The sequence below is a fragment of the Alosa sapidissima genome, chromosome 5 (assembly GCF_018492685.1).
Source record: "Alosa sapidissima isolate fAloSap1 chromosome 5, fAloSap1.pri, whole genome shotgun sequence".
NCBI classification, from domain to species: Eukaryota; Metazoa; Chordata; class Actinopteri; order Clupeiformes; family Clupeidae; genus Alosa; species Alosa sapidissima.
The window spans coordinates 13,899,343-13,926,778 of NC_055961.1; the positions used below are offsets into that span (position 1 = coordinate 13,899,343).

The following is a 27,436-nucleotide window of genomic DNA, read 5'->3' on the forward strand; positions in this document are numbered from 1 at the left end:
AATTACGATTTTAATATAAGTAAAGCCCACACAACCTAATATCGGGAAATATTTTAATTCTTGTAAATTACCACCTAGGCTGCAGGTAATGCTTCCGTAGCTTACATTGTACTAAACTATTTACGCCTAATATAATACAATGTTTTATTATATAATACATATGTTTTGGGGAAATTGTTGTCTTGTAAAACGTTTGTGAAATTTGTCTTGCCAATTATTCTAATTGTTGCTTTTTAAAGAACGTTGTGTCTGAGCGCGACCAGTTTCCTTAATTTTATTTCATACAAAACACATCATCATCATTATTAATATTGCCAGTGGGCGGCGATACTGTACCGGGAGTTGAAAATCAATCATCAAACTACAGAACCAAAAGAAGAAGAAACGTTGCGTTGTCCAATGATATCTCGAGACGACAAAGATGCGACGGGCGCATTGATAGCGCAGCTACATACCGCCATGTCTCCGAAAGTAAAGTGGCGGCTAGCGATCACTGCTATTATACTTTGTGTGATTGTTATATTGTACCTAATTTTGACCCGTATTCCAACGTATATATACATTTTTGTCATTAGTGCTTGTGGCGTTGGTTGCTACTACAACGCGATAGATTTTCCTTTTCTCTCAAGATTAGGCCTTAATCCACGCCATGGTTTGACAATTCCAGCGGCTTTTCTTAACTGGTTACGCGGGTGGAGCATTAGTAGAGAATCGACAGCTAGGCGAAGAAACAGGACGCTTTCTCCCGCGAATAATGCTGTTTTGAGCAACGAAAAGCTTTCTGAAACTTCACTGCATTATCCGGATGCTTCTTTCAACTGTTCGTTTTACCCGCGACATACATACATGGATCGACCTGAGCCCAGTCCGTCGAGATTTTATGGAAAAACTCGTTTAACTCCCCTGAAAAAGAGACTTTCATACGGGTATGTTCAATTCCTTTAACATTATTTTTCTGAAGTCCAGTTGAAAATTGAATAACTCAAACTGCCAAATAACGTTAGCGTACAATGGGACTTTCTCTGTGTTTACGTTACTGATGAAAGTTATATTACTGTCAGTCTAAATAACCCACCAGCACATGTAAAAGTTAGCTACCAATTTAATCTTAGCCTGTATGCCTGTATTTCTTCTATTGCCAGAGGTGCCATGGAGAGCCCATCGCGCATTGTCTCCCCAGGACGACATTACACTGTCCATCAGGCGACAACCACATCCTTTGGAGTTCTACCCCAACCGTGGGATGGCTTCCACCAGAAGAGTATTCTAAAGCCGCGAAACTCTGCTGTAGTCCAAAGCGCTGTCAGGATAGCGAAACCAGAAAGCCACCCAAACATATCTGCTTTGTGAGTAGGATCTGTCAGCGCAGTAATATGCAGTATAATGATCTTCAGTCTACTTGAAACTTACTAACGTCATGTGCGCATGTATACAACAACAGCCTTATAATGATGATGATAATAATTTCATATATCTGTATAGATAGATTTCTGGGCCTGTCCTCAGACTGAGGTAGGGGGAGTGTGTGGCTATGACCCCAACGTCTGCATGATCGGGCCTCAGGTCAAAGACATTTGAGAGGGGCTGTCTTAAAGGACCAAGAGACCAATAATGTCATTTTTTTATGTTCTGTGACATTGATATGACCAGTTGTGTTAATGGTTTGTGTATGCAGCTTTGATAATTTGAACTCGCACATGGCCTCGCCAGAAAGCCTGCAGAGACAGCCTGAGCCATGCTCTCGAGAGAGCGTACTGAGTGTGCTGAGAGAAAGCCGCAAACGAGAGGTGGACAAAGAGGATAAAAGAGAGAATACTGATGGACAGTATGCAAAAAGAAGGTATAGAATGGCCATGAAGACACTGTGTGTGTGTGTTTTGAGAATGTTGAATGTGTGTGTTGGAAATAGCATTTGCCTTGTAGTTCCTTAGCGTGCTCACAATTGCTCTCTTCTGCCTTAGTCGCCAAGACAGTGGTGGGAGTGCCAATTCAGGACTTGAGCCCCTATTGGCCAATGGAGCACCATCCCTGCAAGTACCAAGGTGAGTGTATGAACCTGAATTTTACGGGTTCTATAAGGGAGCTGTATCTCATGATTGGCATGGGGTACTTTCCATAAGTTCATTTCTCAATGCAAATCAAGCCTGCTATTAGGCTAATTGAAATAAAACCATGGCAAGCTCTAGGTATGGTGAAAAGTATATGATGTGGGGCTATTTTCATTCCAAAGGCCAAGGGAACTTTATCAGGATGTATCTATCTATCTCTATCTATCTATCTATCTATCTATCTATCTATCTATCTCTCTCTCTCTCTCTCTCTGCCGACTTTGCTCCCTGTACACCCTTTGTCCTCTTATTCTGCACATATCTGTGGTCTTTTTACATTTCTAATTAACTATTTTTGTTGCCCTGTCCTTCGTATCCTTCAGAACGGGTCAGAAGAGATGGCTGAATGGTGCAATGGCCGAGGAGTCGGCAACAAAGAGATCTCGCACATCGTCCATCAGCTCTGGGGCCGGGGGCCCTAGCACTGCGGGGGCCCGTAACTCCATCACCAGCTCTTACAGCTCCTCCCAGGCTGCCTCCAAGGTAGATACTATTATGAAGCTGATTTGATCCAACAGCAGGACTACACCAGATCTAATCGTGGAGTGTAAAATGTTTTAGAAGTCTGGTGTAATTTCTTCGAATGTAGGTCACTCTCACATGGGAATTGTGTGACATACAGCATCCAACTGATTTGCTGAAGAGAATTATATTGTGAAATTGGACGACAAATTTACTATATATATTATTTATTTATTTATTTATTTATTTATTTTTTAAGTGTGCTATTAGGAGATTTAGCTTATCCTCCAGGTTCTGGTCACAGAAAAGTGGTTGTTTATTAAAGTTTATGCACGCTTCTTGTTTTCAGCGTAAGGCTCTCTCCAGCTCCAGTCAGTCCCCTTCAACAAGTCTGGGCTCCCCACGCCCTCAAACACCAGTGAGGGCAGCCAAAAAGCTCAGGTACATGCTTTCTCTACAGTTGGCTCTTTGACTTATGCTCTGTAGTTGCCTCTGCTATTGAAGCAGGTATCACCAAGATGACAACTTTAAGATTTTTTTTTATTTTTTATAAACAACCACCAATCAAGTACTGAAGGGTGTGTACATCCTTTGTAGTTGTGTATTCTTTAGTGCATTTGTAGTGGACGTGGTGGTGTATAACTCCTGCTCTGTCTTCTTGTTTGTGGCACAGGGATGAGACCACCGACTCACCAAGTTTGTCATTTGGAAAGTCTGACAAGAATGACTCTGATTCATCTCCGGCCGCAAGTAACTTTCATTTTCATGTTTTATAATCCATAACACTCCACATGTCCTCTATCTCATAGAATAAGTAGTACCATACCTGTCGGCCTATTGTATTAGGAGATGACTGTTAGTGTTCTTACCTGTTCACAGAGGAGACCAAGCCTGCCCCTGAAACTCCCAAGTCTTTGGCCACCGCTAACTCAAAGGACCCTGGCTCCCAGCGTAGGCGCAAGATTCCACTCGTGTCTCATAACAAAGATGGACAGATTCCTCTGGTTAGCGAAGCCTTTGCCGGACTTCATCTGTATACACACTCCGATTCAGTTCTCCACCACACTCTTACTTTTAAGATAGATACTTTATTGATCCCCATGGGGAAATTCAAGATTTTTTTTTAAATCAGTCAGACCAATATGTATCTTTTAAGACGATAGTAATAATGTTTTTTCTCCATAGCCCCCTCCACCTGAGCTTGGCTATACCATCACAGTTGAGGATTTGGACAGGGAGAGAAAAGCCAATCTCTCTCAGATTCAGAAGCTCCTGGAAGAACCTGGTAAGTTGAGCAAAGTGTCTGCCTGCTCTCTGAAATGCGCTTGATTGGGTGTTTTTTTTTTTTTTTGTGTTTTGATACCCAACACATCACATACCTGGTCAGAGATGTACAGAGTACCAGTGGCAGGAAAAAAATGAAGTCCAATTTAGTTTTGCTTTTTAAAATAAAAAGTTCCTCCTGTCACTGCTCCAAATAAACAGGAGTTCCATAATTTTGTCATCACATCCATATAGATGTAAACTGTAGAACCTGTCACATCACCTTTCCCACTGTTGTGATCCATATTTGTGTTTTGTTCACAGAACCAGAGAAGCCTGCACCTGAACCTGCACCTGCAGCCACAGCGGCCTCCATCTCCCTCTTCTCCACCTCCACCTCCACCACAGCTGCCACGGCAGCCCCAGCCACCACCACCACCACCAGCGAGAGCACTCCAGCCGCCTCGGCTCCCTCACTGAGCTCTGTCACAACCTCCGCTCCCACTCTCACCCTGCCCTCAGTGGCTCCCGGTGCATCCTCTGCCTTGGGGATCGCCACTGCCACTGCCGCTGCCACCACTCTTGGGGCTCCTGCTGGCCTGCCGCCTCCCTACTCCTCCACCACCACCACCTCCTCCTCCTCCTCCTCACTGGGGCTCCTCGTAACCTCTCCCCCCACCTCTGCTGCTGCGAGCCAGCCCAACCCCCTGCTGGAGAGTCTGAAGGCCATGAGGTCGCCTGCGTTTGGAAACACAATTGCAGGTCTGCACTGAGGAAATATTTGTAACATTTCAATTGTTTGAATATGAATGGGATGGATGTACATTTATGAAGTTCGTTGGAGTGGTTTGGTCTCAGAGGTTGTCTTGCTAAGATTGTTGGCCAAGGGCATTTCAGTAGGGAAAGATCCTCCTGAGCCAGCAGTCAATCTAGACTGTTGCAGTCAAAATATATGCAGTTTTTTATGTCTGCTCATTATAACGATTATTTATATATTAATTAATTAATTATTCTATTAATTTTCTGTGGAGGAGTAAGTAAAGCTGAAAATATTCAAGTTTAAGAAGCTACAATAAAAGAGTTTTAATGCATTTTACTTAAAAGTGACACAAAGCGATGAATTGATAATCAAAATAGTTGCCAATTAATTTCATTAAATTAAGTCAACGATTAATCGATGAAATGTTGCAGCCCTACTGCTCAAGTTTACATGTCTGTTGTGTTTTTATCGTTGATCTCATGTTTATATGTCTGTTGTGTGTTTAGTGTTGATCTCTCACGGTGTTTCCTCTGCCCTTAGGTACCACCTTGCCCACACCAGCTGCCGTGATGACAACTGCTGTGCTGACACCCGCTGCCCAGAGTGCGGGCCCTGTGAAGTCTGAGCCCAGTGCGGCTGCCCCACCGGCCGGTGCCCCTCCAGCGTACCCCGGTGCAACGCGCCCGGCCCCCAACATGAACTCAGCCTTCGCCCAGGTCCTGAGTCAGCCCCTGCAGGTGTCCTCGAGCGGAGCAAGCCTGTTTGGGCTGGTCAAGCCGACGGCGACCCTCGCCTCCACGGCCCCCCCAGCCAGTTGCTCTTCCTCATCCTCATCCTTAGCCCAGACAACCATGGCGGCGGCGGTTGCCTCATCTGGTATCGGCCGTTTTGGCACCACCACGTCAGCCGCACTGCCGACCTCTGGCTTCAAGCCCATCTTTGGAGCGTCCACCACAGCCCCTGCCTCGGTGCCGGCGCAAGAGAGCAAACCTGCTGTTCCCACCTACACAAACATCTTTGGCAGTACGAACAGCAGCAACATTTTCAGCCAGATGGGGGCCCCGGCAACGACGTCGGCTCCAGCGGCCGCATCAGCAGCACCGGCGGTGGCAGGCGGTGGAAGCACCAGTCTGTTTGGAGGGCTCACCGCCAGCCGGACGGCTCCGGCCTCCACCGCCGCCAGCGCCGCAACCTCCACGCCTGCCAAGTCTCTGTTTGGCAGCTGGGGTGCGGCAGCACCGGCGGCAACTGCCACTACACCTGCCAACACATTCCAATTCGGAGGCTCCTCCACCACGACTGCCAGTGGCGCAGCACCAGCACCAGCGTCTGTCTCCACTGTCAACTCCTCCAGCACCGCCACGTTCCAGTTTGGTGGGGTCCAACAACCGGCACCCACTGCCGCCGCCTCCACCCAGCCCGCGGCCCCTCAGGGTGGCTTCTCGTTTGGCCAGCCGTCAGGGGGTCAGAGCTCCACGCCGGCTACCTTTGGAGGGTTTGGCATGGCAAGCAGTAACTCCGCAGCTGCCCCCGCCTCTTCCTCCGCCGCCACCATGCCAGCAGCGTCAGTGTCTGTGTTCGGGACATCATCCTTCGGCGGTGCCACCCAAGCAGCATCTGGCGGCAAGCCCTTTACATTTGGGGGCACGGCAGCGGCAGGGCCGTCGACCGGCAACACGGCATCTCCATTTGGGTTCGGAGGTGGTGCTGGGGGTGCCACTGCTGCGCCCTCTGCCGCGCCAGCATCTGCTTTCGGCACGGGCGGGCAGTCGATGTTCGGCAGCAGTGCTGGAAGCGCAGCGTCAGGCTTCTCGTTCGGGGGTGCGGGCGCTGCCGCCGCCACCACCACCACCACCTCCGCCCCTGCTGTCCCGACCTTCGGGACCCCCTCCACTCAGACTGCAGCCCCCCTCGCGGCGGCAAACCCCACTTTCACATTTGGCCAGCCGGCGCAGAACACCCCGGCAACCCCTGCAACCAACTCCAACACGGGCGGCTTCAACTTCGGCACACCTCAGTCTCAGACACCCTCATTCTCATTTGGAGCCAATACAGCCAACTTTCTTGGTAAAGAGTAGCAGATGATGTGACTATATGTCTGTTTTCACACCACATGCCTTATAGAGAAGATACACACACACACACACACACACACACACACACACACACACACACACACACACACACACACACACACACACACACACACACACACACACACAGTGTTATTGTCTGTGTAGTACATATTTATGTGTGTGTGTGTGTGTGTGTGTGTGTGTGTGTGTGTGTTTATATATTCTAAGAGGGAAGGGTTCTTTCAGCAACTTTCAGTCTATGCCTCAGTTAACCAGAGGCATTGTAAAAGTAATGCATTTAGGCCTCAGACTCGGAGGATGCATGTTGTTGATTGTATAGAGATGAAAGGCATGCGTCTCATTGTCTTGGTTTTTTTTGTCTCTCAGCGACATCCACCCCATTCAATCAGCCGGCTGCTGGAGGCTCCATGGCCTTTGGTTCACCCCAGGCACCCCAAGCACAGGGCTTCAACGCACAGACAGGCTCTCCTTTCGGTATGTACTTATTGTCTTATAGCTGGACATGATCTTTTACGGTGCTTCAAGCTGGGTTGGCAGTTTTAGCCTTCATAAGTCTCCGTATCGGATCCACCTTCTGTGCAGTTTGCTTGCTATTTGCATTTAAAGGCGAGTTTTGACGTTGCTGTTCTATGTGGTCCAGGAGAGGTTTTATTTCTGTTATTGCATTTTAGAGAAAACAAAAAAAAACGTTTACTTATTGCATGTTGAAGGAAAGCAAATGACGCCTATCCTAAGGTTCCGGGTTTCTCTGTCCTCCAGGGGGCGCCTCTATGGGAAGCTTCTCAATCGGCGCTGGCTCCAAACCCTCTGCTCGCCAGAGGCTGCAAGCTCGTAGGATGCACGTGAGGAAGAAGTAGCCCCTCACCACTGGGGTTTCGTCAGCAGCACAGCGCCCCCCCCAATGGACTATTTCAGCTGCTGCAACCACTGTGGTTGCTTGCGGCCATGGCTGTACTGAGTAAATATATGATAGGTTTAAAATGAGTCCCTTTTTTGTACTTGGAAAAAAAAAAAAAAAACCTAAAAACTTAAGATGAGGAATTTGAGTTTCATTACTTTGCATTGTATGTATTATTTTATTGTTTTGGATTTTAGTGTCTAATTTTACCATGAAATTGTTTTTCCTCAATAAAGTGTGTATAAGGTTTTTTTCCATCCCATGCTGTGTCAGAATTTCTTGAAGTGGAAAATTATTTATATGGGGGATGGTAGTTTACTATAAAAAGCTAGAGATGGTACATGTATAGGTGGGTCATTCCGTGTCAAATCAGATGAGGTTGCTTGTCTACATCAAGAATGGTTCCCAAAACCAAGGCCTGTAAAATATTTCTGTCTTAATATTATTTTCAGCCCTTGAAATTACTTTTTTACAACCTGAAAATCACATTGTCTGGTAAGATATGTTTGGGCATTAATATAATGAAAAGTATTATTCATAGGCAGCCCAAACTTTGTTGGGAGGAAGACAAACATGTTCTCAGTGTTACTGAACCATTAAAAGTTTGTACGGCATTCTTGTTATTGATTTTCTACAAGGCCCTAGATTTAGAAAAAAGAGTGACATTAAGTGTAGTATACACTTGTTTTTGTATGCATTTGGTAAAATCAATCATTATTTTGTATAATGTTGTACCAATATTTAAGCTCTCCACAATGGGCTTGAAGATTTGGATCATTTTCATAGGATTAAAATGGTATGGGGTAGCTAGTAGGCACCTAATCTATGTGAAAGTAGCTCAGTGTATGGGCATTTAGTGTACAAAGTGCCAATGTTGTACCATAGATAGATAAATTGAGTCAAAATCACTGTTTTGCTTCAGGGCCAACCCCAAAAGTATACAATGTAACCAAGTCAGTGTATTTATGTACGAATGAAACATGGTACATCATTGGCACTTTATACATGAAATGACTATAAACAGCTATTTCCACGTTGATTTTCATGTTCTTACTAACTACCTCACATGCCATTTTAGTCCTATGAACGTTACCAAAAACTGCAATCACACCTTGTTTTATCTTTATGTGCATTTGTTGCAGAGACCTCAAATATTGGCTCAACATTAATAAAGTATTGTATTTGCAGACAAAATAATGATTGGTGACATGTGGATACAAAAATGAGTGCAGGATCCTCAATATCACCAGTTTTGCATTTCTTTCCACATCTAGGCACTTATATAGGCTAGGAATAAAACTTTTCATAAAGTATTTCAGTTAGCCTCATATTTCAGTTAGCCTATTAGCTGGTTTGATTTGCATTGAGCTCAATGTGCATCAAACGAGCTAATAGGCTAACTGAAATAAAACCATCCCAAACTCTAGGTATGGTGAAGGGTATGTGATGATGTGGGGCTATTTTAATTCCAAAGGCCAAGGGAACCCTGTACCCCTAGTACCCTGGATCCATGAAATCACTGGCCTTTAAAAATAAAAATCTGCCTGCCTCTATGGGAATTTAACATAGGGGTGCCAATACTTATGATCCATGTATTTTAAGGAAGAAAATGTATTTATTTATGATGCATTATTCATTCACAAAGAAAATTGGTGTCCTTAAAGGTTGGATATTTCTTCATTTTGTTACTTATTGCATTAAGATCAATTTCCAAAAGATGATTTTATATTCCTCCTTTTAGTCAACTTTAGCAGAGGTGCCAATAATTCTGGAGGGTACTGTATGTACCTGGAGAAGGGAAGACTTATCTTTCAACCCAATTATAACATGGACATGACTTCATATTGAGAAAGTTAAGAATGTTAAATGTCAGTTGTAGTCATAGTTCACACATTTTTCATAATAAACCATCTTAAAATTACTGAGGATTCTAGAATAATATTACATTACATTACATTAGGCTGACGCTTTTTTAGCCAAAGCGACTAACAACATGGTAAACAGATATAAATAGGGGGAGGTGTTTTGAACCGGTATCATACAGGTGCATTAATTCACATGCACCAATAGAGAGAACATATTTATGGTGTCATATAAACAGGAACATACAGACGCATTTCATCACTTCTAAACATTGAAAGTACATAAGTCCTACAATATGCCCATAAATGATCACTGCACAGCCAGTCCTGCAGTTCAAAACAGTCACTGTGTTGTCTTCTGCTTCTTCCTCTTCCTATTCCGGTTCCTCTTGCGCTTCTTCGCTGAAGAGTTCTGCTGCTCTTCCTCTGGAGAACAAAGCTCCTCAACATCCTCCTCTGCCTCGAGAGAACCACCAACAGGTGGAACCACCGTTGGGGAAGGGCTACATCAAGAGAAAAGTGGTGTTGTATTAGCAACAGTACATTACTATATCCAACCATAATACAGTTTATTGACTGCATTGATCTTTCCTCATATATGACAACATACAGAATTTGCTGGTTCATGGCTTGACTTCCAGGAGCTTGTCGTTCAAACATGGCAACAAAGAAGCCATGAGTGAGAGTCTTGGTGTTACTGGCACGCAGGCACTGTGTGTGCGGAGACAGTCCTCGCTCAGGCCATTGTGGGAAAAGCTTCACCAGCCTACAGAGTGTGGAAGGACAGTCACTGTTAGAACACCAAGTGTGAAACTGCACACTTTTCTTTAAAATACCTTTAAATTTCTCCAAACCTGAGCAATAGTTAACACTTAACACTGACCCAGGTTGCACGTGAGCCTACCTGAAAGCAGGGTTTTGTTGAAGGCAGGCAGCGACCACCTGTTCGTTCTCCTCTGTGTGTATGGAGCAGGTGGAGTAGACCACACGCTGCACCCGTGGGAACTGAAGGGCGTGGGTCAGACAACGCTGCTGGAACGCAGACAGAGCCTGTAGCCGACTGGCTTCCTTCGCCTCTGCCTGAGCCTGCTCTTCTGGCAGCTCAGAGCCTCCATCACGCAGACATACCATTCCTGCAGGATAATAGAAGAACACCAAGAAGTCAACACTTGCCCTTTTTTATCCAAGGTTGAAGAGGTGTTTGGGCCTTGTCTTCAGTGTGTTCAGCACTGCAAGAACATCATCCAGAATTGAGTTGGCAATCACCAAATGTACTGGTAACATTCAAACATTTAAACAGAAGAGATAAAAAAAAAACACATTTGAAGATGATTCAATCCATTGTTCAAGCTAGAACACAGACCAAATATAATACCCCAAATCGTGAGGTTGTTTTACTGCACCTGATCCACTGCATGAAGGATCCAACAGAATGTACTTCACATCTTTGTATTCTGCACTCTGTGGGTCCACCTTTAGAAAGTCTTGATTGGCCAACTGTTGACATGTGACTCCAGCTCTGAGTAGTAGGGTGCTCATGGTGGACAAGCGCTTGGCATCAAGGTCAAAGGCAAATAGCTTCCTGAAGAGATGTACCACACAAAGGCTCAATAAAACTCACAACTCTGACAGATCTATGCCATGGCCATGCCATATCCATGCCATGTATCCAGCTGGATATCATGGATAGTGTAGAATATAGTTCATATAGTATAGTATGCATATTGTGCGTGCCTACCCCTTGTTGCTCATGAGAGCAGCGAGGTGGCTGGTCTTGTTCCCTGGTGCAGCACAGGCATCAATAACATGGCTCCCAGCAGGGGGGTTGAGAAGAAATGCTGGCAGACAGCTAGCCTGCAACAGTAGTCAACAACTGTTGTAACAAACTGTGCTTTATAAGAGATGACAATACATTGAAACAACAAGCATATTCTGAAATACAACAAGCAGGTTATATACCTTGTCTTGAAGAATAACATGCCCAGCTTTATACAGAAAGTGGTCATGGAAGTCTGTTTTTGCAGAGAAAACCAGTAGGTTTGGTAGGTGAAGGTCACTGATGAATGCTTTGTCAGAGAGCCTGCACAAATCCTGAATCCTGTAGATAAATGTCATATTTAAATCAGAAATATAACTACATGCATAACTACAGATCATATGAATAACATCTGATTTAGTCAGTCTAAAAGGCATTTTACACACAACTTATATTACTATGACTGACCCGTTTGCATGCCCCTGATAGGAGAAGCCCTCTCTTTTCATATAGTCAATGACATCATCCACTGTGGTCTTCAGGGTGTTCACTCGCACATACCGTGGAAGTTGATCTCCTGTGGGGATGAAATAAATCAATCATAGCTCCTACTTTAAAGTCTTTGGGTGTGCACAATATCTACATGTCCTCTATCAAGTCGAGTGTCACTATTTGAAGCATTTCAGGATCATCTACCGTAGTATCTCAGTTTGAAGTATTTCAGGTCTATGTGTAGCACTTTTTTAACCTTCCTGAAAAGTTGTTTGTTCACTTACCATCTCCCTTCTTCACATTGGCAGGAAGGAGGTCCTCATTGCAGCTGACCTTCTTTTTCACCTTCATCCTAGCCAGAGCAGCTTGGAGACGTGATCGATGCTTCATCATCAGTGTCTTCCAATGTCCCCCACATTTCAGGCCTTGTCCAAAGAGCAGATCATACACAAGAACCTAGTGACAAGGAATGTGCAGGTTTGTGTTGATAGCAAGCTGGATATATTCAAAATGGTGTTTGCCGGTAATTATGCAGACAGAGATTGTGAAAGTGTCCACTGTCAAATAAAAAGCCATGATACCAACCATAAAAAACCATGATACTAACGGCAAGATCTACAATATAGATGCTGCTGTTTAACAATGGTGAGCAGACGCCACCACCTACACTGAATTGTATCAAACACCTTCTTTTATATATAGTTTCCATAATTGCTTTCATCGATGTTGATTCAGCAAAAAAAGCATTCAAGATACCTTTGCGAGATTGATTCGGAGCTTGGTTTCTTTGATCAGCTTGGTAGTGTCAATGATCTCCTGTAACACTGTTGAATACTTCTGTGTCTCGCATACCAGAGCAAAGAGCTGCTTGATGTTCTAAGACGGGAAAGAATACACAGAATAATGCTTATGAACCAGTTAAATGACATCTGAAAACACATAAACACCATACAGGACTAGTATAAAGACGTGGACGGCTGCAAGTACTTTAAGTTACCAGAACATACCTCAAACTTGCTGTCGTAAACCAAAGTCTTTACAGCTCCTCGTTTCTGTTCAACTTTATCAAGAATACCCGCTGCGTTGCTATACAACGCCATGGTAATTAACTACACACTACGGCTAATTGAATCGATGTATTATAATTTCATCAACAAGGAAAATAGCCCAAATCCAATCTGTTCCTTCTATCTAAACAGCCCACGTTAAAGCATGGAGAAATTTCTTTACGGCTGCTGTAAGCAATTGTAATGCTTTACGTCAGACAAATTGAGAAGTTCATTCTGCTTTACGGCAGTAGTCACAACTTGCCTGCCTAGTAGCTGGTACTATTCGGTTTTGAGCTAAGAACGGCTGTATTTTTAACGTGTTAGTGAGAAACCTTTGCTCATCAGATAAACCGGTTGTATTGATAACTTCTAAGTAACGCCATAAAACCCCTGGGTTCTGCATTTAGATTCGCTAGCCATTTAGCTCGTGAGCAAACCAACGGTGACTCGGGCTGCTGCGGTGGAACTTGAGACTTCTCAGTGCAACTTGAGTGAGAGCTGATAGCTAGTTAGCCAACTGAAGGTTTGGGGTAACGTGGCACAAACATTTATATAAAAATGGAGCCAGCTGCCCTTATAGCTCTTACTTTAGTGATCGGAGCCTTGATTCTTCTGGTTGCCGTCGCAGTAAGCAAAAGGAAAGGCGAATTGTCTGAACAAGTGGAACAGAAAGAAGTCTCTGGTAACGTTAACGTTAAGGATCTATTCGGAGATAAAGCCGAAAAATTGGTGTTTCAATTACCACTGTATTTTTCAAGACATTCTAGAACCCGTATTTTACTTGGATTAAAAACGTAAACGTAACGCAAACTACATTAGGGTGGGGAAAGCGTTGTACCTGTAACTTATTGTACACTGAGAACTGATATGTAAATATGTATGTATGTATGTAAACTTATCTTGGTTAACTTCCTGATGGAATTCGAATCGATAAATACGAAGTATGATAACAGTTATGTTTTGATAGACTGACTGGACCTGTAGTGAGGCGTCAGGTCTTGATCGTAGTATTAGATGTGCAAAGGTTGCATATTTTATGTACCTCTGTGCAATACTTCAATCACAATATTCTGATAAGTTTGTATGTCATGCTTTGCCTTCCAGTAGAGGAGAACGTGGCGAAATCAGCCCCAGCCAAAAAGCAGAAAGCCCAACAGCGTCCAAGGAAGGAGAGAGTCCAACAACATACCTTCACTCACCCGCTGCTGGCTTCCTCTCTAAAAGTAGGTGCAGGCATGTCCGTTACACATTCCTTTCGAAGAACAATTTAAGGCCAAATCATTCCCATTTATCATTATGTATGGTGTTGTTGCCATTCCTGTCTACACCCTCTTCCATTAATGTTTCACAGTTTATGAAAATACTGCATAAATTGTAAAGTATCTTTGGTAAAGGAAATATGTGTTAAGTGCAGGTTGGTCATGAAAGGCCAGGCTGATATGACTTTCTTGTTGCATTTGCATTGTTAGGGCTATGAGATGTGTGTTGTTTATAAGAGGATAATACATAAGCAGTGTAAGGCCACACATCCCTTGGATGAGTGCAGGATCCAGTACAAGAGTATCCAAAGAAAATAAGGAAGATCCGCACACCATATAGCTCCCATTCACAGATTTATTTATTTGTTTCAACCCGTGTCTGAGGAAGAGCCACACGGCTCAAAATGTCTGGGCATCGCATGGGTGTCCCCCTCTATTTACAAAAATGTCTTGAAGACCCAGCTGTTCATCTGGTCTATACACTCAAAAACTGGTGTTCATGCACATGCACTCTGGACTTGTAACCGGAGGGTTGCCGGTTCGAGCCCCGACCAGTGGGCCGCGGCTGAAGTGCCCTTGAGCAAGGCACCTAACCCCTCACTGCTCCCCGAGCGCCGCCGTTGAAGCAGGCAGCTCACTGCGCTGGGATTAGTGTGTGCTTCACCTCACTGTGTGTTCACTGTGTGCTGTTTGTGTTTCACTAATTCACCGATTGGGTTAAATGCAGAGACCAAATTTCCCTCACGGGATCAAAAAAGTATATATACTTATACTTATACATACCTTGTGTCTTGGACCAACACACTATCAATACACCAGCCAGTTAACACATTGTTTCAAGAGCAGCGAAGAAATGGGTGACATCTGTTTGGCTGTTGAGCTCAAATATCAATGACCTTTGTCAGAACTGATGACTTCATTAAATTCAAGTGTGGGTAAGGTGTTTTACTAGATAAATTATTGAATTTCTAGGCTTGGATTGTAAAACTGATGAAGTTTTCAAGGGTTGATGTAATCAGAGAGGTTTCCTGTGTTGCATGATGGTTTTTGAACTTTGAATGCTGATAAACGTAAGGTGTTCCACCTAAGTATTCATATGATTACACCTGCATGTTGAGGACACTTTTGTGTGTGAGGCAAGTATTTTATACAGAATGAACTTGTTTTTTATTTTTGTTTTTTGGGGTGGGAGGGGGGGGGGGGGGCAGTTTTAAAGGGACACCAGGCAACATTTTCGTGTTAAGTAATCATCTTCGTAAGTCAGTATATGGTTAAATGACACTTCACAGGGCGATTGAAGACTCTCTCGCCCACCCGTACTGCCTGCAGAAAGAATATCCCGCTTGAAAGTTCAGCGTATCGTACCCGCCGACCTTCAGTCTCACAAAGTCTCAGATATCGCGAGAAGCAGGATCAGTTTACATCCTGCATCCACAGCACAGAGGCAGGCTAATGAAACGCTAGCAATTGTTGCAAACGTGTGTATAATGGCAGAGCCGGTGTAGAAGACGGAAGATGCAAAGAAAAGGAAAAGAGCTTTAGACCGAGCGAAGGCTTGCATACGTATCGACACGTACAGATGCTAGGGGGAGTTTCGTAGAGAAAAAGCCTCAGGCTTGCCTGGTGTCCCTTTTAATATTCATAAAGTTTCACGAAATTAGTTACTAGCAAAGCTTATGTTATAAATTTGCCATTATTTTGGTTGTTTGGTCATGTTCTTATGTTCTGTTAAGAAAACAAAGCTGCAATAAAATGGTTGTCATCGTTGTTGTAACTGGCAAACAATGTTTGTAGCCTAAATGCTTAATATTTCTTTTTAACAGGTATAGTTTTATGTATTTATTTGCACTGTATAAATTGTGTGCTAACCTATTCATTCATTTCCACTCTCTGTTTAATCTAGAGTCACAACAGCAGTGTGACCTGTATCGATTTCAGCAGTAATGGGAAGTACCTGGCCTCATGTGCGGATGACCGGACAGTTCGAATATGGAGCACCAAGGACTTCATGGATCGAGACCATCGCTGCCTGCGGGCTAATGTAGAACTAGACCATGCTACACTGGTCCGATTCAGCCCAGACTCAAGGTAGGAACATTATCTCACTTAACTTAGGTCAAACAGAACTACCCAAGCCTTTTATTGGCCTGACTTTGCACTAGTATTTTATTGACTGTCTACGCACAATTTCAACCAAATTTTGCTGCTCTTATTTTTTCATTATTATATGTGCCCTCTTATTTACTTATTTACTTACTTTTTTGTTTACTTGAATGTTATGTTTGTCTGTGGACTTAAATTGGAAAAATATGTCTTGTCTTCACCGTGGGATAGTGAGAAACGTAATTTCGATCTCTTTGTATGTCTGGAACATGTGAAGAAATTGACAATAAAGCTGACTTTGACTTTGACTTTTGACTTTGATCTAGGAACATTAGAGATGATTTACCGAATTCAAAGACGTCCTTTCTGACCATGAACTTTCTGCCTCTAGGGCTTTCATCACCTGGTTAGCAAATGGAGATACAATACGGATTTTTAAAATGACTAAAAAGGAAGATGGAACATTCATTTTCAAAGCTAATCCAGAAGACTTCCCCCAAAGACACAAGGCAAATGTTATTAATATTGGAATAGCAGAAACAGGTTTGTATGACCGTTTCATAAACTACAGCAGTGATGTTTACTTGGCAGAAGAAGACATTTCAACGAATGAGATGGCATAGTGAACAAAATGTGGTTGTTACCTGATTTTGCTGACTTGTTCTATTTTTGTTAAATTTAGGCAAATTTATCATGAGTGCATCTAGTGACACTACTATTCTGGTGTGGGACCTTAAAGGAGAGGTGCTGGCCTCTATAAACACTAACCAGATGACCAACTCCTATGCTTCTATCTCGCCTTGTGGAAGGTATGTTATTGTTCACTTTGTGAATAGACCCTTTTAACAATAAAAACAAAAACAATGCTTGAAAAGGTCTATAGGGTCTGGGGACACTCATTGGGAAATGTTTCCAACAGTGACATACCGGTACTAATGGGCGTACACTTTGGGCAAAGTTTGAAATCATTCCAGCCTAACCAATTGCATTGATCAGGGATCCCTAATGTTATTTCCTACTTCGCCACTTACCTTTGCAAAAGTATAATAAATCGCATCGACAGCAAGGAAATAATTACAGATGTGTAATGTTTGCTGGCATTGCGACTTCCTCTAATTCTACCACTGTCACTTTATATTTTGAAACTAACGTCATCCCCTCTTGTTGGTTCAAAAGCATTGGTTACTTTTTCCCCTTGCATCCCGTGGAACCAATCAGATCGTATCTGATATAGGCGGGCCAGAGGCGAGCTAAACTGATGACGACAGCGCTGCAACGTTGGAAACATTGACCGTAGTGTTATCCAATTGCGTCGAAGTCCGCAATCATTCAGAGTAAACATTGGTCTGGTGTTATCCAATTGCGTGCAGTGAGATTTTCAAATGCATGTTTGGTGCCGCCCCTCGAGTTGGGCCATTACATTGTTCATGGCTAGACCCTTTATCTTTCTAGATTATCAGGGTCTGGATTTTCCAGGTTAGAAATTGCTACTCCTGCAAATGATAAAATCGTCTTATGTTGTGGCCATACTTTTCTGTTTTCTCTGTTTAAAGTACCAGGGACGTTCTTTTACTGCATCCACAGACGGATTTACAAGTGAAACAGAAGTGTGCCTGTGATTGATTTGTCATGTTTGTTTGTGTTGGACCAGGTTTATTGCTTCCTGTGGTTTCACCCCTGATGTGAAAGTGTGGGAGGTCTGCTTTGCGAAGAGTGGGGAGTTTAAAGAGGTGGTGCGGGCGTTTGACCTCAAAGGGCATTCAGCAGGTGTCCACTCGTTTGCCTTCTCAAATGATTCCCGCAGGTATGACACCACTGTTAAGAAGCTTGTACAGTATTTTACATCCAGAGGACTTCCAGCTACATTCAGTACATACATTTTTAGTTGATGCTGATGGGATTTCTCTGGCTAGAGACTTGGTAGACATTTTTGATTCTCCTTTCTGATATGATGTGATGTCTCCAACAACTTTCCTGTCCCACAGAATGGCGACCGTCTCCAAAGACGGCACGTGGAAGCTGTGGGACACAGACGTGGAGTACAAGAAGCAGCAGGACCCCTACCTCCTCCGCACTGTCCCCTGCAAGTCCTCGGAGGGCAGTCGGATCGCCCTGTCGCCTGATGCGCGCGTAGTGGCCGTGTCCAGTGGCTGCGACATCGCCATGTTCAACGCCGCCACTGGTGAGCTGGAGGAAGAGTTCCAAGGCGTCCACTCAGAAGAGATCAACAACATGAAGTTTGACATTAACGGCCGCTTCCTGGTCTCCAGCGGCGACCGCGCCATCCGAGTGTTCCACAACGCCACGGGCTACCGTGCCGCGATCCAGGACATGCAGGCCATGCTCAAGAAGGCCTCGAACGAGGGCATGCGGCTGCGGCTACAGCAGCAGATTCAGGATGCGCAGAGCGCCCTGGACACGGTGCTCGCCGGCGCAGGCAAGGACTGAACCTGACAGGACTGAAACTGAGCTGACGGGAAGCCACCTCTTGTGGTGGCCTCCTCCACTTCCTCCTCCTCATCCTCGAGCTCCGTGTCCGGTCTGGAGGTCTGGCTGACGGTGAAGATGCCTTTGATCTGTGACATTTGCATGTTGATTTTATGCAGAATAAAAAGTGTTTGTAAGAATGCTGAAGGCCATTGTTTGTTTTTTTTAATCCCTGTGGGTTTATTAATGTCATCCATTTGTCTCAGTTATTGCTGTGCAACAGCCCAGAATGAAAATTGATGGAGTTTACTTGTTATGGTATTTTATACTTATTTCAATTGACACTAATGATTTGTCCCTAATGTTTTAATCTCTTTAGAAAGGGCAGTGATAATTTGGTTAATTTGGATCTTATTGAACATTGTTTTCTCTCTTCTTTAGATAATAGGTAGTGCAGGATCATTGCCAACAGGTATGTTTTAATTGCTTTAGAAAGGGCAGTGATCATTTGGTTAATTTGACCTTTGTTGAACATTGTTTTCTCTCTTCTTCAGATAAGTTACAAGGCAGTGCAGGATCATTGCCAACAGGTATAAATTTCATGTACACCAAACGAAACTGATTAAAGCATTAGACTAAGCTCTTCTGCAGAACCTGGACTAATTAGACTAATCTCTTCTCTGCAGATCTTTTCTGAATATTACTGTGTATGATGTGTGGAAGGGTAGGTGGGACCTGAGTTCTAGCTAAGTTAATCTCGCGAGGCGAGAGTTGGAGCCGGGACAAGCGAGGAGATTCCGTCGGAGGAAGACAGGCGAACACAAAACTCAAATATGTCTGGACGATCGGTTCGTGCGGAGACTCGAAGCCGCGCTAAAGATGACATCAAGAAAGTGATGGCGGCGATCGAAAGAGTCCGCAGATGGTGAGTGAAAATATGAAGCTGAAAGAGCGCTAGCGGAAATCGTCTAGAAACATTTTTGAAACAGAAACTTCAGCGTCGGGAAGAGGCGTGTTTTTCTTGAACCTGACTGACAACTGAATGACAGTGGAAGGGACCAATAACACAAAGTGTTATTTGCTTTCCCGAAGACAAGTGGCTGATCATCGGTCATGGGAAGGGAGGGCAAATCAGTTGATTGTGAGAGGCTGCCCATACATTACGCATTGATAGGCGTGTTGCTGTACCATTGGAACATATCAGGCAACCTGTTCACCAACTTTACGAAGACTGTTTATCATCTTAACACTGTGATCTTCAAGTATAGTTACTTTGTTAATAGTTGTACCTTTGTAGTCGTATGTCTCACAGGGTTGTCAGTCATTTAATCGGTTACATTAACGTTACATTTACTAAGTTAGCTAGCTTGCAGCTAACCAGTCTCGTTAACTGCTGCCATCGTCATTGGTCAAACGACCTGTCAAGAATAAAGGGCCTATAGATCATGTGGTAGCCTAGCAATCGGTCGCACTGTCTCAGTTTGACATGTTGTCACCTACTCTGTCAATCATTTGACAACTGACACTGTCCTGCAGGGAGAAGAGGTGGGTGACCGTAGGAGATACATCCTTACGGATCTTTAAATGGGTGCCTATTGTGGACACAAAGGAGGTGAGCCTTGTGCACATCATTTTACACTCACACTTGTGCACACTTTTTACAGCTTACTCCAAATACAACTGAAGACCTTTAAAAATACTAATATTCTAAATCCAAACAAAATAGAGCCAATCTATCATTTAAAATGTCCACTTAATAATGAATGACTTTAATGAAAAACAGCTTTAACAGCTCCTGTTGTGTCTTGCAGAAAGAGAAAAGCAAGCACGCAGCCACTGTGGATAGAGAGCTCAACAATTATCCCGCAGAGGCACCATCTGAAAATAACTCTTCAGTCTTGTTAGATTTTCAAGGTAAGACTAGCAAATTTGCAGATTCAACTGACAATCAAATGCAAACGCAAGTAGAGATGGCTTTTCACACCCCTTATTCCAGTACACAGAACGGCTTCCTGATACGGTCCTCCCTTTTTCCCCCAGATGAGAACAGCAATCAGAGCTCTCTGTCGGATATGTACCAGCCCAAGGTGGACAGCAGCAGTACCTCGAGCCCCCAACCCAGCGAGCCCGTCAGCCCAGCACACGTCAGTGACTACCGCACCGAGGACCCGCAGCCTCCCACTCTAGGACAGGAAATCTTGGAGGGTGAGACACTCAAGGATGTGGCAGGTTTGGTTGATGACCGATTGACGCAGCTTGTCAGTTGCATGTCTGTATTCTGTACCTAGACAAAAAGATGGCCATTGGCAAACAGTACTCAATAGTTGAATGCAGCTAGGTTGAGAGACAAGGCACATTCACATAAATGAGTTCACAACCACACATAATGAATCCAGTCAGTGTAGTTACACCTTTATACCTGCAGCAACAATCGTTTCAGCTCATGCCTCTGCCTGTCATTTTGGAGTGAAGACAATAACATGTTGTAGTCAAACATACCACACCTTTCCCTACTGCATTGTGGCATATTCTGGTACAGTTTCTGTGTGAACAACCACACCCTGGTGCATTACAGCATCACATTTAATAATTATGTTATTTTAATTTGGAATAATTGACAATGCTGCAAGTCCACACTTATGAAGACTGTCTGTGTATTATCCAGAGCCAGCATTGCCATCTCGCGAAGTTGCTGACGAGCCGCCCACGCTAATAAAAGAGGCTGACCTCCTTCCCGCGCCTCCTCCGGTAAGGAGCAGATCATCTACCGTGAATATCCGAAGCGTTTTGTTCTTGTTCGTTCTGGTCATCTGTAAAAAAAAAAAACATCTTCCTTGATATGCCATGGCACACGGATAACACAGTGTTCTTTGTGTTCTCTCTACCCACCTTCTCATGGTCGCATCCTAAATCCAGCCCTGTGCCCCCTATCGTGTGTCTGTGCCTCCGAAGGATGGGGTGGAGGAGGACGGTGGTGCCCCTCCTCTGAAGAGAGTGTGTACTGACCAAAACTCAGTTCTTCAGCCAGCGACCATGAGCTAACCCACAATCCCCCGAGCCTGCACAGCGAAACCAATCAGACAGTTTTTTTTTTTTTTTCTGTCCGTCCTGGGAAGGTTATAAGAGGCACAATGTGGTGGACCAGGCCTGTTTAATGACCTATGAGGAATATTACAGTAGTTACATGTCAGTTACATGTTCTGTAATTTATTTGATATTGTAACTTTTACTTTCATTGTGTTTAAAGCCAATTTCAGATTAAAAATGCAATTGAACTTGGAACTACATAAAGGTCATGGGGCTCATGAAAGGAAGCGGGATGTTCTAACGACAAATCTTCTATGTGCAGGCATCCAGTAACTTGGATCTAGCATCACTAGAACTCAGAAAAATTACTGTCGATAGTGTAGTACCAAATCCAGGGTTTGTCACAAAAGTGAGGGTTTTTTTTGTAATATGTTGAATGTTTCATGTATCATTTGTTCATTGACTCCATGTTGTCTTGTGGTTCAAGAAAAAGAAACAATTTAGCAACAGTTCTTTCCCAGAGCCTCGTATATACAGTTATCAAACAAAGTTGACTCTTTGTTGGGCCTATGCAATGGCTCTGAGGTTCTTGTCTACTTGAAAAGTTTACATTGATTGTCATGATTAAGACCCCAAAGAATGTTCTGGTGTCACTGCTTTGTGTGATGTGAATGTTTGGTTTAAAATCTTTCTTTTCTTGTTCTTTTTTTGTTTGTTTGTTTTTGTAAAAAAAAAAAAGTATGTTTCCAAGATGGCGTTGCATTTTAGCCATTTCATGTTTTTTTTAATTTGTTTTTTATGTTTTAATGTCTTTTGCTTGTGTTTTTCAGCAACCCAAATGATTGTTCTGCACATAGAGATGCTGCATTCTTTTCTCTTTCTTTTGCTTTTTTTCTGGGAGATTTATTTCCTTTGAATAGCTGTACACTGAATGTGTCTGGGTGGTTTAATGGTAGTACTGTATGTAGTCGTGATGTGTGTGTGTGTTTTTTTTTTTTTTTTTTAAATGTCATTTTTGGCATCTTCTAATTCTGACAATCAAAATTGCACACTGGTATAGCTAACGTAGTTGCCTCATGTAGATGCGTTTTTATTTATAGATAGTTGCTTTACAATTTGGAAAATGAATGGATTACTTTATGCTGCACAGTAGTATGAAAGAAGGTATAAGTCAGATCTTTATGTTCTTGATTTTTTTTCATTTATTGTAGAAGACAGGTAGACAGGTGCAACCAGGTCTCCTGTTTAAATATTGCATAGTTGCATCATTTAATGATAATTACTAAATTACAAAAATGTAAATTTGACAAATGGGTTTAGCTCATATATTGCTTGTTTGTTTCATTTCATTTGATATTTCCTATTGATCCAAAGGCCATATTGGTGATCAAATTTGTTGTAGATAATTGTTTTGCCAGTGAGTAAATGTTTTCAGGAAAAGGGCACGGCGTCATGAGGATCAGTCCTTTATGGATGACTTTGCTATGATGCTGGCTTAATGAGTCATGGCTCAGTTTATAAGGCAAGGATTTGTATTTGAGATTGTAAAGACTATTTTATTGAAATTCAAATGTATGACTGCAAATGATAATTACAAAGTATTTTATAAAGGTTTCTAGATTTAGAAGCTGTAGTTTGCTTTTTCTTTTATTGATAATTTGCTGGAAATGAGTTTTGTCTCTTGCCGCTCTTGATAAAGAAGAATTTTATGTACAGACTGTACCTATATTTATTATGTCAGTGGGCTACATAACACTGAGTTGAATTCATATTTTTTCCATTTTAAAATATTATCCTTATCAATATCAACAAGATTAATAAGCAAGCACTGATACGACACCATAGAGTATGAAAGATATGTTGCTACAGTAGGAAAAGACAGAGGAGGGAGACAAGAATACATTTAGAACCTTTTTGTTACAAGGATCCTCTTCTGTGAAACAATAACACACAAACACTCACACTTTTTACACCCCATAAATGGATTACATAAATATAACCCTTATAATTACTCAATAAAGAGTGAGAATTAAGGTGAACTAATGTTCACACCTTAAGAGACATGAAGGGAACATGATCCAGAGGGATAGCGATGCATGTATTGTATATCCCACTGCGGTTATTAATGTCCTCAGAAAACCACAGACAGCAGCCAGTCTGCTTGGTTTGCGCACCATCCTTGGTAACACCTTTCGTGGTATGACCTTTTTTGTGTGTCCATTTTGAATACCTGGCAATTCATCTGACGGCTGAACAATTTTGGGCGGGTTACATGGATTAAGCCTGGTCCTAGACTACAAGCCTTTTCTCAGTGGAGATCTCCATTTTTTCTTTTAGTCCAAGACTAGTCTTAATCCACATGGGAAACAGGTCCTTCAGATATTTCTACACTTAAAGTTGGTCTAATTCTAATATGGTTCTGGTCATAGATAAGTCACTTGTTTCTTAAAGCTGCAGTTGGCAAGTCTGACATATTGAGGGGACTTAGTCAAAATTTCGAATGTTTACAAGTCTCATGCCCCTCCTCCACTACCACCGAGCACCCTCTCATCGAGTTTGTGCTCGTCAGTGCCCACCAGACTGTGATTGACAGTCAGATCTCACACAGCCCTGCTCTGATTGGACCAGAAGAACCGGGAGCTGTGGATTTTTGCAAAACAAATAACAGGCTCTAGGTGGAGGTAGAAGTGCAGGTTTTTTTCTAAAACCGGCTGATTTATGTTGTTCTGTCGGAGCATAGTGTCGGTTTCAGTGTATATGATCTAAAAAAAACCCATGTGGGGGTTCATGAGTTTCTATTGACCAATCACAGTCCTTTAGGTCTGCGTCACCTCAATGCGAAGTTCAATTTTTTTGGAGGTGCACATCAGGTGACAGCGTGCTTGGAGGGGGTACACGGTGACCAGAGGGCTCTTCGGGACTATGCCGTTAATTCAACGCATGAGCCTTAGGGTGGCCTCTGAAACCAAGCCCTCCTGTCCCCAAAGACTTTGTGGACCAGTAAATTCTCAATGAAACCGACAGAGGGCAGCAGAGTTCCAAGAAGGACCTACCAGAGATGTAACCATGGCCACCCTCTCATCACTTAGAGATGGACCTGTGTGAACATAAAGAGGCTTTCCAGTTATTTGCATGTTATCTGATCTGTCAGAATATGCATTACAATAGGTTAAATGGTATCCATATTTGAAATCCATTTACCACATTACATCACAACACCCTTATGGTAACTTTCCTGTCAGAAAGTGAGCATCAATAGCAGAGCCGGACAGTAACGGAGTACATTTACAGTACAGTAGCCTACTTGAGTACAATTTTGAGGGATCTGTACTTTACTCGAGTATCATTTTTGGGGCGTACTCATGACTTTACTCAAGTACATTTGAGAGGCAAATATTGTACTCTTTACTCCACTACATTTCTATCCATAACCGTGAGTACCCGTTACTACTTCTAAAAAAAAAAGAAAAATCTTCGAAACCCTCAATTTGTTGTTTCCCTCTCAAACGTGATTGGATTGTGCAGGCGCCACTGATTGGGACAGCCTATCAGCAATCACCTTCAGCTTTCCGCCAAAGTCAAGTCTTCATGGTCAGATTTAGATAAGAGACGAAACCATGGACGAAACAATGGATAAAGACGCAGCAGGTCCATCCCGGGAATGTGCCAACCTGTGGCCCCACCTCGCCAGACTATTTCAATTTTCTGAACAAGTTAATGATAGTTTTCGCTTCAAGTGTTTCAATTACAAAACAGTATTTTGCATGTATTAGAAATACTGCCCATCCCTGGCAACATGGTAAAAAGATGAAAATGACTTGATTTTACTTCCAATTCATTTTACATTCTCCAAGGTATAAACATTAACATTTTTCATAACTACATGTAGGACGTTTCTGTACATAAATGTAAGCACTGTGGCAGTTGTAATGCAATATTTAGAAAATGTAGGCTACTCTTGTACTCTTGATACTCAAGTTTTAAAAACAAGTACTTCAGTACTTTACTTAAGTAGACATCTGACTGTTGTACTTTTACTTGTACTTGAGTAAAATTTAGCAAAGGGTATCTGTACTTTTACTCAAGTAATGAAGATGTGTACTCTGTCCACCACTGATCAATATGCAATGCACTGATGCCTGAAAAACAATTAAAACTACACTACAAGTAGACGTATATTAGAGTTCAAGGGAATAAAAATGCATAGCATGCTTTTAGGCATTCCCTATAGGCCTTTCTTAACACTCACCATGTTATCTCAACAAATGTGTCAAATTCAGAGAACATGAGATTCATTCTTGTAGTGTCTATAATGTGCAGGCTTTGAATGATAAGCAATTATGTCACTTTTACATTTTCACCTTCTCTGTCAGTGCCTTTAAAGCGATTTGCTTATAATTGCATTGCATAATTAACCATTACGTTAACAGCTAATCGTCTAAAGTAAGGAGGATGTGTCTGCCTCGCTTCACTGTCAGAAGCTGTTCTTTCTGTAATGCTGTCAGCGGCACCCCTCGGTTTTTTTTTTTTTTTAACTCACGCGGTGCGCATATGTTGCAGAACCCCAAGAATCCACAGCCTTATTTGCGCATTCAAGACGAGCTAGTGGCGAGGCAAGTTATCGACAGAGCAACAGCGGAAAGAACATATTACCTTTGACAAAACATTTTCAAATGCGTTTTACATAGGATCGACTTTAAAACTTAATGCCCTTGAGGATTTTTTGACGGCTGCAACATATTTATTCATCAACGCATAACGCCAAACGCAGAAAACGTCACCACGATAACGAATTATGACTTTAGTAACAGTTATATGCGCCTGTATTTGCATATGTTCTGCCAATCTCCTCGGAGTAAATGGGACTGCTTACCATTTCCCCAGTTTGAGGATACGAGACAACTCCGACGTTAGCGCTGGACCACCGGTCGGGACGAAGGCGCATCACAGGTATGTTCTCTTGTCTCTCCAAAGGTGGCACGATTGGCAAACTAATAAATCACAGTAAGACTGGACCACGGGTAATGTTCTCTTTACTTGTGGATGCAAACCATAACCTCTAAGAAATGTTTGTCATAATAATGTCCTAATTCCTGTTAGGAACTGGTGTCAGTACACAGTGTCCAAGACTGTATCATGCCAGGTGCAGAATGGCACAGAGACGCTTGTGCAGCGGGTGTTTCAGAGCTGCCGATGGCCAGGTCCTTGCACCAATCTCATCAGGTAGAGGGTCATGGAATTCCCTTAGCTCTATTGTAGAAAACACTGTAAGACATGCAAGTGTGTGTTTTGGGTATGACAAAGCTTGTGCATGCACATTGGTGTGACCATGAGCAGCATTAAGGAATTTTCGGTCAAAAAGGAGCCATTTAACCACTCAAAGGGCATGCAAAATCTTTTCATGGACCATCAACTTCACAGTTGGCATTATGCCATCCTTCAGAAAAAGTCGACCAAATTGTTGAATACTGTTTCTTTAAAGAATCACAGTAAATGGTCCGTGAAGTAGCACTTTGTATAATTTTCATAATTATTTGTCCCAGGGTTGCTAGTCTGTGCGTTGCCTTGACGTAGCGCCATGTAAATTGCTCTGACCTTTCACTCATGTGACATGTTGCCCAGCTACAGGACTCTTGTCCGGCCGACCTACCGGCTGTCACAGCGACGTGTGACAGCACTGGAGTGGCGCTGCTGCCCAGGCTTCCTTGGAGAGGACTGCAGAGAGGGTGAGTGTTCCAGACATGTGCACACACTACAGTATGTCAAGGTGAAAACTGAGGCCGGGCATCCACACGGAGGCGATAAGACCTCGATATACATGCTCTGCTGGCAGACATCACAATGATGGATGCTAATATGTCTCACCCTTTGCCA

At 43.0% G+C, this 27,436-nt stretch overlaps 5 protein-coding genes across 10 annotated transcripts in view; 4 read left to right on the plus strand and 1 right to left on the minus strand.

The window, feature by feature from the left end:
• Nucleotides 1-398: 398 nt before the first annotated feature.
• pom121 (POM121 transmembrane nucleoporin) lies at nucleotides 399-7,847 on the plus strand. The gene is made up of 13 exons (XM_042093190.1): nucleotides 399-926; nucleotides 1,143-1,346; nucleotides 1,676-1,840; nucleotides 1,962-2,042; nucleotides 2,432-2,591; nucleotides 2,920-3,011; nucleotides 3,244-3,320; nucleotides 3,450-3,574; nucleotides 3,756-3,855; nucleotides 4,158-4,595; nucleotides 5,134-6,660; nucleotides 7,056-7,163; nucleotides 7,449-7,847. Exons 1-13 carry the CDS (start codon nucleotides 400-402, stop codon nucleotides 7,544-7,546), a joined length of 3,702 nt encoding a protein of 1,233 aa, XP_041949124.1. The 5' UTR covers nucleotide 399; the 3' UTR covers nucleotides 7,547-7,847.
• A 1,807-nt stretch (nucleotides 7,848-9,654) lies between these two features.
• On the minus strand, nucleotides 9,655-12,950 carry nsun5 (NOP2/Sun RNA methyltransferase 5). Its single transcript, XM_042093210.1, has 10 exons — nucleotides 12,705-12,950; nucleotides 12,454-12,573; nucleotides 11,982-12,153; nucleotides 11,674-11,782; nucleotides 11,409-11,547; nucleotides 11,188-11,303; nucleotides 10,853-11,031; nucleotides 10,354-10,582; nucleotides 10,060-10,215; nucleotides 9,655-9,952 (listed from the first exon to the last, which is right to left on the minus strand). The coding sequence occupies exons 1-10, from the start codon at nucleotides 12,795-12,797 to the stop codon at nucleotides 9,793-9,795; spliced, it is 1,473 nt and encodes a 490-aa protein (XP_041949144.1). The 5' UTR covers nucleotides 12,798-12,950; the 3' UTR covers nucleotides 9,655-9,792.
• A 50-nt stretch (nucleotides 12,951-13,000) lies between these two features.
• tbl2 (transducin beta like 2) lies at nucleotides 13,001-18,737 on the plus strand. Of its 2 annotated transcripts, none has more exons than XM_042093217.1 (7): nucleotides 13,001-13,428; nucleotides 13,854-13,969; nucleotides 15,909-16,093; nucleotides 16,500-16,651; nucleotides 16,791-16,917; nucleotides 17,760-17,912; nucleotides 18,094-18,737. In XM_042093217.1, the coding sequence occupies exons 1-7, from the start codon at nucleotides 13,305-13,307 to the stop codon at nucleotides 18,554-18,556; spliced, it is 1,320 nt and encodes a 439-aa protein (XP_041949151.1). In that variant the 5' UTR covers nucleotides 13,001-13,304; the 3' UTR covers nucleotides 18,557-18,737. The 2 variants fall into 2 exon arrangements, with proteins under 2 accessions (XP_041949151.1, XP_041949150.1); XM_042093216.1 differs by having other exon boundaries at nucleotides 13,003-13,428; nucleotides 13,851-13,969.
• Nucleotides 18,738-19,027: 290 nt separating this feature from the next.
• On the plus strand, nucleotides 19,028-23,189 carry bcl7ba (BAF chromatin remodeling complex subunit BCL7B a). 4 transcript variants are annotated; one of them, XM_042093239.1, is made up of 7 exons: nucleotides 19,028-19,125; nucleotides 19,222-19,460; nucleotides 20,072-20,147; nucleotides 20,347-20,449; nucleotides 20,576-20,764; nucleotides 21,201-21,283; nucleotides 21,452-23,189. In XM_042093239.1, exons 2-7 carry the CDS (start codon nucleotides 19,369-19,371, stop codon nucleotides 21,575-21,577), a joined length of 669 nt encoding a protein of 222 aa, XP_041949173.1. In that variant the 5' UTR covers nucleotides 19,028-19,125; nucleotides 19,222-19,368; the 3' UTR covers nucleotides 21,578-23,189. The 4 variants fall into 4 exon arrangements, with proteins under 4 accessions (XP_041949173.1, XP_041949174.1, XP_041949171.1 ...); XM_042093240.1 differs by having other exon boundaries at nucleotides 19,033-19,125; nucleotides 20,576-20,740; XM_042093237.1 differs by lacking the exons at nucleotides 19,028-19,125; nucleotides 19,222-19,460 and adding an exon at nucleotides 19,624-19,797.
• A 2,920-nt stretch (nucleotides 23,190-26,109) lies between these two features.
• The window catches only part of LOC121709651 (collagen alpha-1(XXVI) chain), a 22,633-nt gene continuing 21,306 nt past the window's right edge, over nucleotides 26,110-27,436 (plus strand). For both annotated transcript variants that reach the window (XM_042093218.1, XM_042093220.1), the window contains exons 1-3: nucleotides 26,110-26,512; nucleotides 26,663-26,785; nucleotides 27,185-27,288. In XM_042093218.1, coding sequence (XP_041949152.1) covers nucleotides 26,358-26,512; nucleotides 26,663-26,785; nucleotides 27,185-27,288 — 382 coding nt within the window. In that variant the 5' untranslated portion in view covers nucleotides 26,110-26,357. The remainder of the gene's footprint in view (nucleotides 26,513-26,662; nucleotides 26,786-27,184; nucleotides 27,289-27,436) is intronic.

Bases quoted from the DNA above. Each gene is read 5' to 3' on its own strand.
- tbl2 (XM_042093216.1), top strand. From the start codon at position 13,305: ATGGAGCCAGCTGCCCTTATAGCTCTTACTTTAGTGATCGGAGCCTTG. The intron at 13,429-13,850 runs GTAACGTTAACG...TTTGCCTTCCAG, and splicing joins GGAACAGAAAGAAGTCTCTG to TAGAGGAGAACGTGGCGAAA. The intron at 16,094-16,499 runs GTAGGAACATTA...TTCTGCCTCTAG, and splicing joins CGATTCAGCCCAGACTCAAG to GGCTTTCATCACCTGGTTAG.
- nsun5 (XM_042093210.1), bottom strand. From the start codon at position 12,797: ATGGCGTTGTATAGCAACGCAGCGGGTATTCTTGATAAAGTTGAACAG. The intron at 12,154-12,453 runs GTATCTTGAATG...CCTTGTCACTAG, and splicing joins TCCGAATCAATCTCGCAAAG to GTTCTTGTGTATGATCTGCT. The intron at 11,783-11,981 runs GTAAGTGAACAA...TCATCCCCACAG, and splicing joins CAATGTGAAGAAGGGAGATG to GAGATCAACTTCCACGGTAT.
- pom121 (XM_042093190.1), top strand. From the start codon at position 400: ATGATATCTCGAGACGACAAAGATGCGACGGGCGCATTGATAGCGCAG. The intron at 2,592-2,919 runs GTAGATACTATT...TCTTGTTTTCAG, and splicing joins CCTCCCAGGCTGCCTCCAAG to CGTAAGGCTCTCTCCAGCTC. The intron at 7,164-7,448 runs GTATGTACTTAT...TCTGTCCTCCAG, and splicing joins ACAGACAGGCTCTCCTTTCG to GGGGCGCCTCTATGGGAAGC.
- bcl7ba (XM_042093237.1), top strand. From the start codon at position 19,649: ATGGGAAGGGAGGGCAAATCAGTTGATTGTGAGAGGCTGCCCATACAT. The intron at 20,765-21,200 runs GTTTGGTTGATG...TGTATTATCCAG, and splicing joins GACACTCAAGGATGTGGCAG to AGCCAGCATTGCCATCTCGC. The intron at 21,284-21,451 runs GTAAGGAGCAGA...TCCTAAATCCAG, and splicing joins TCCTTCCCGCGCCTCCTCCG to CCCTGTGCCCCCTATCGTGT.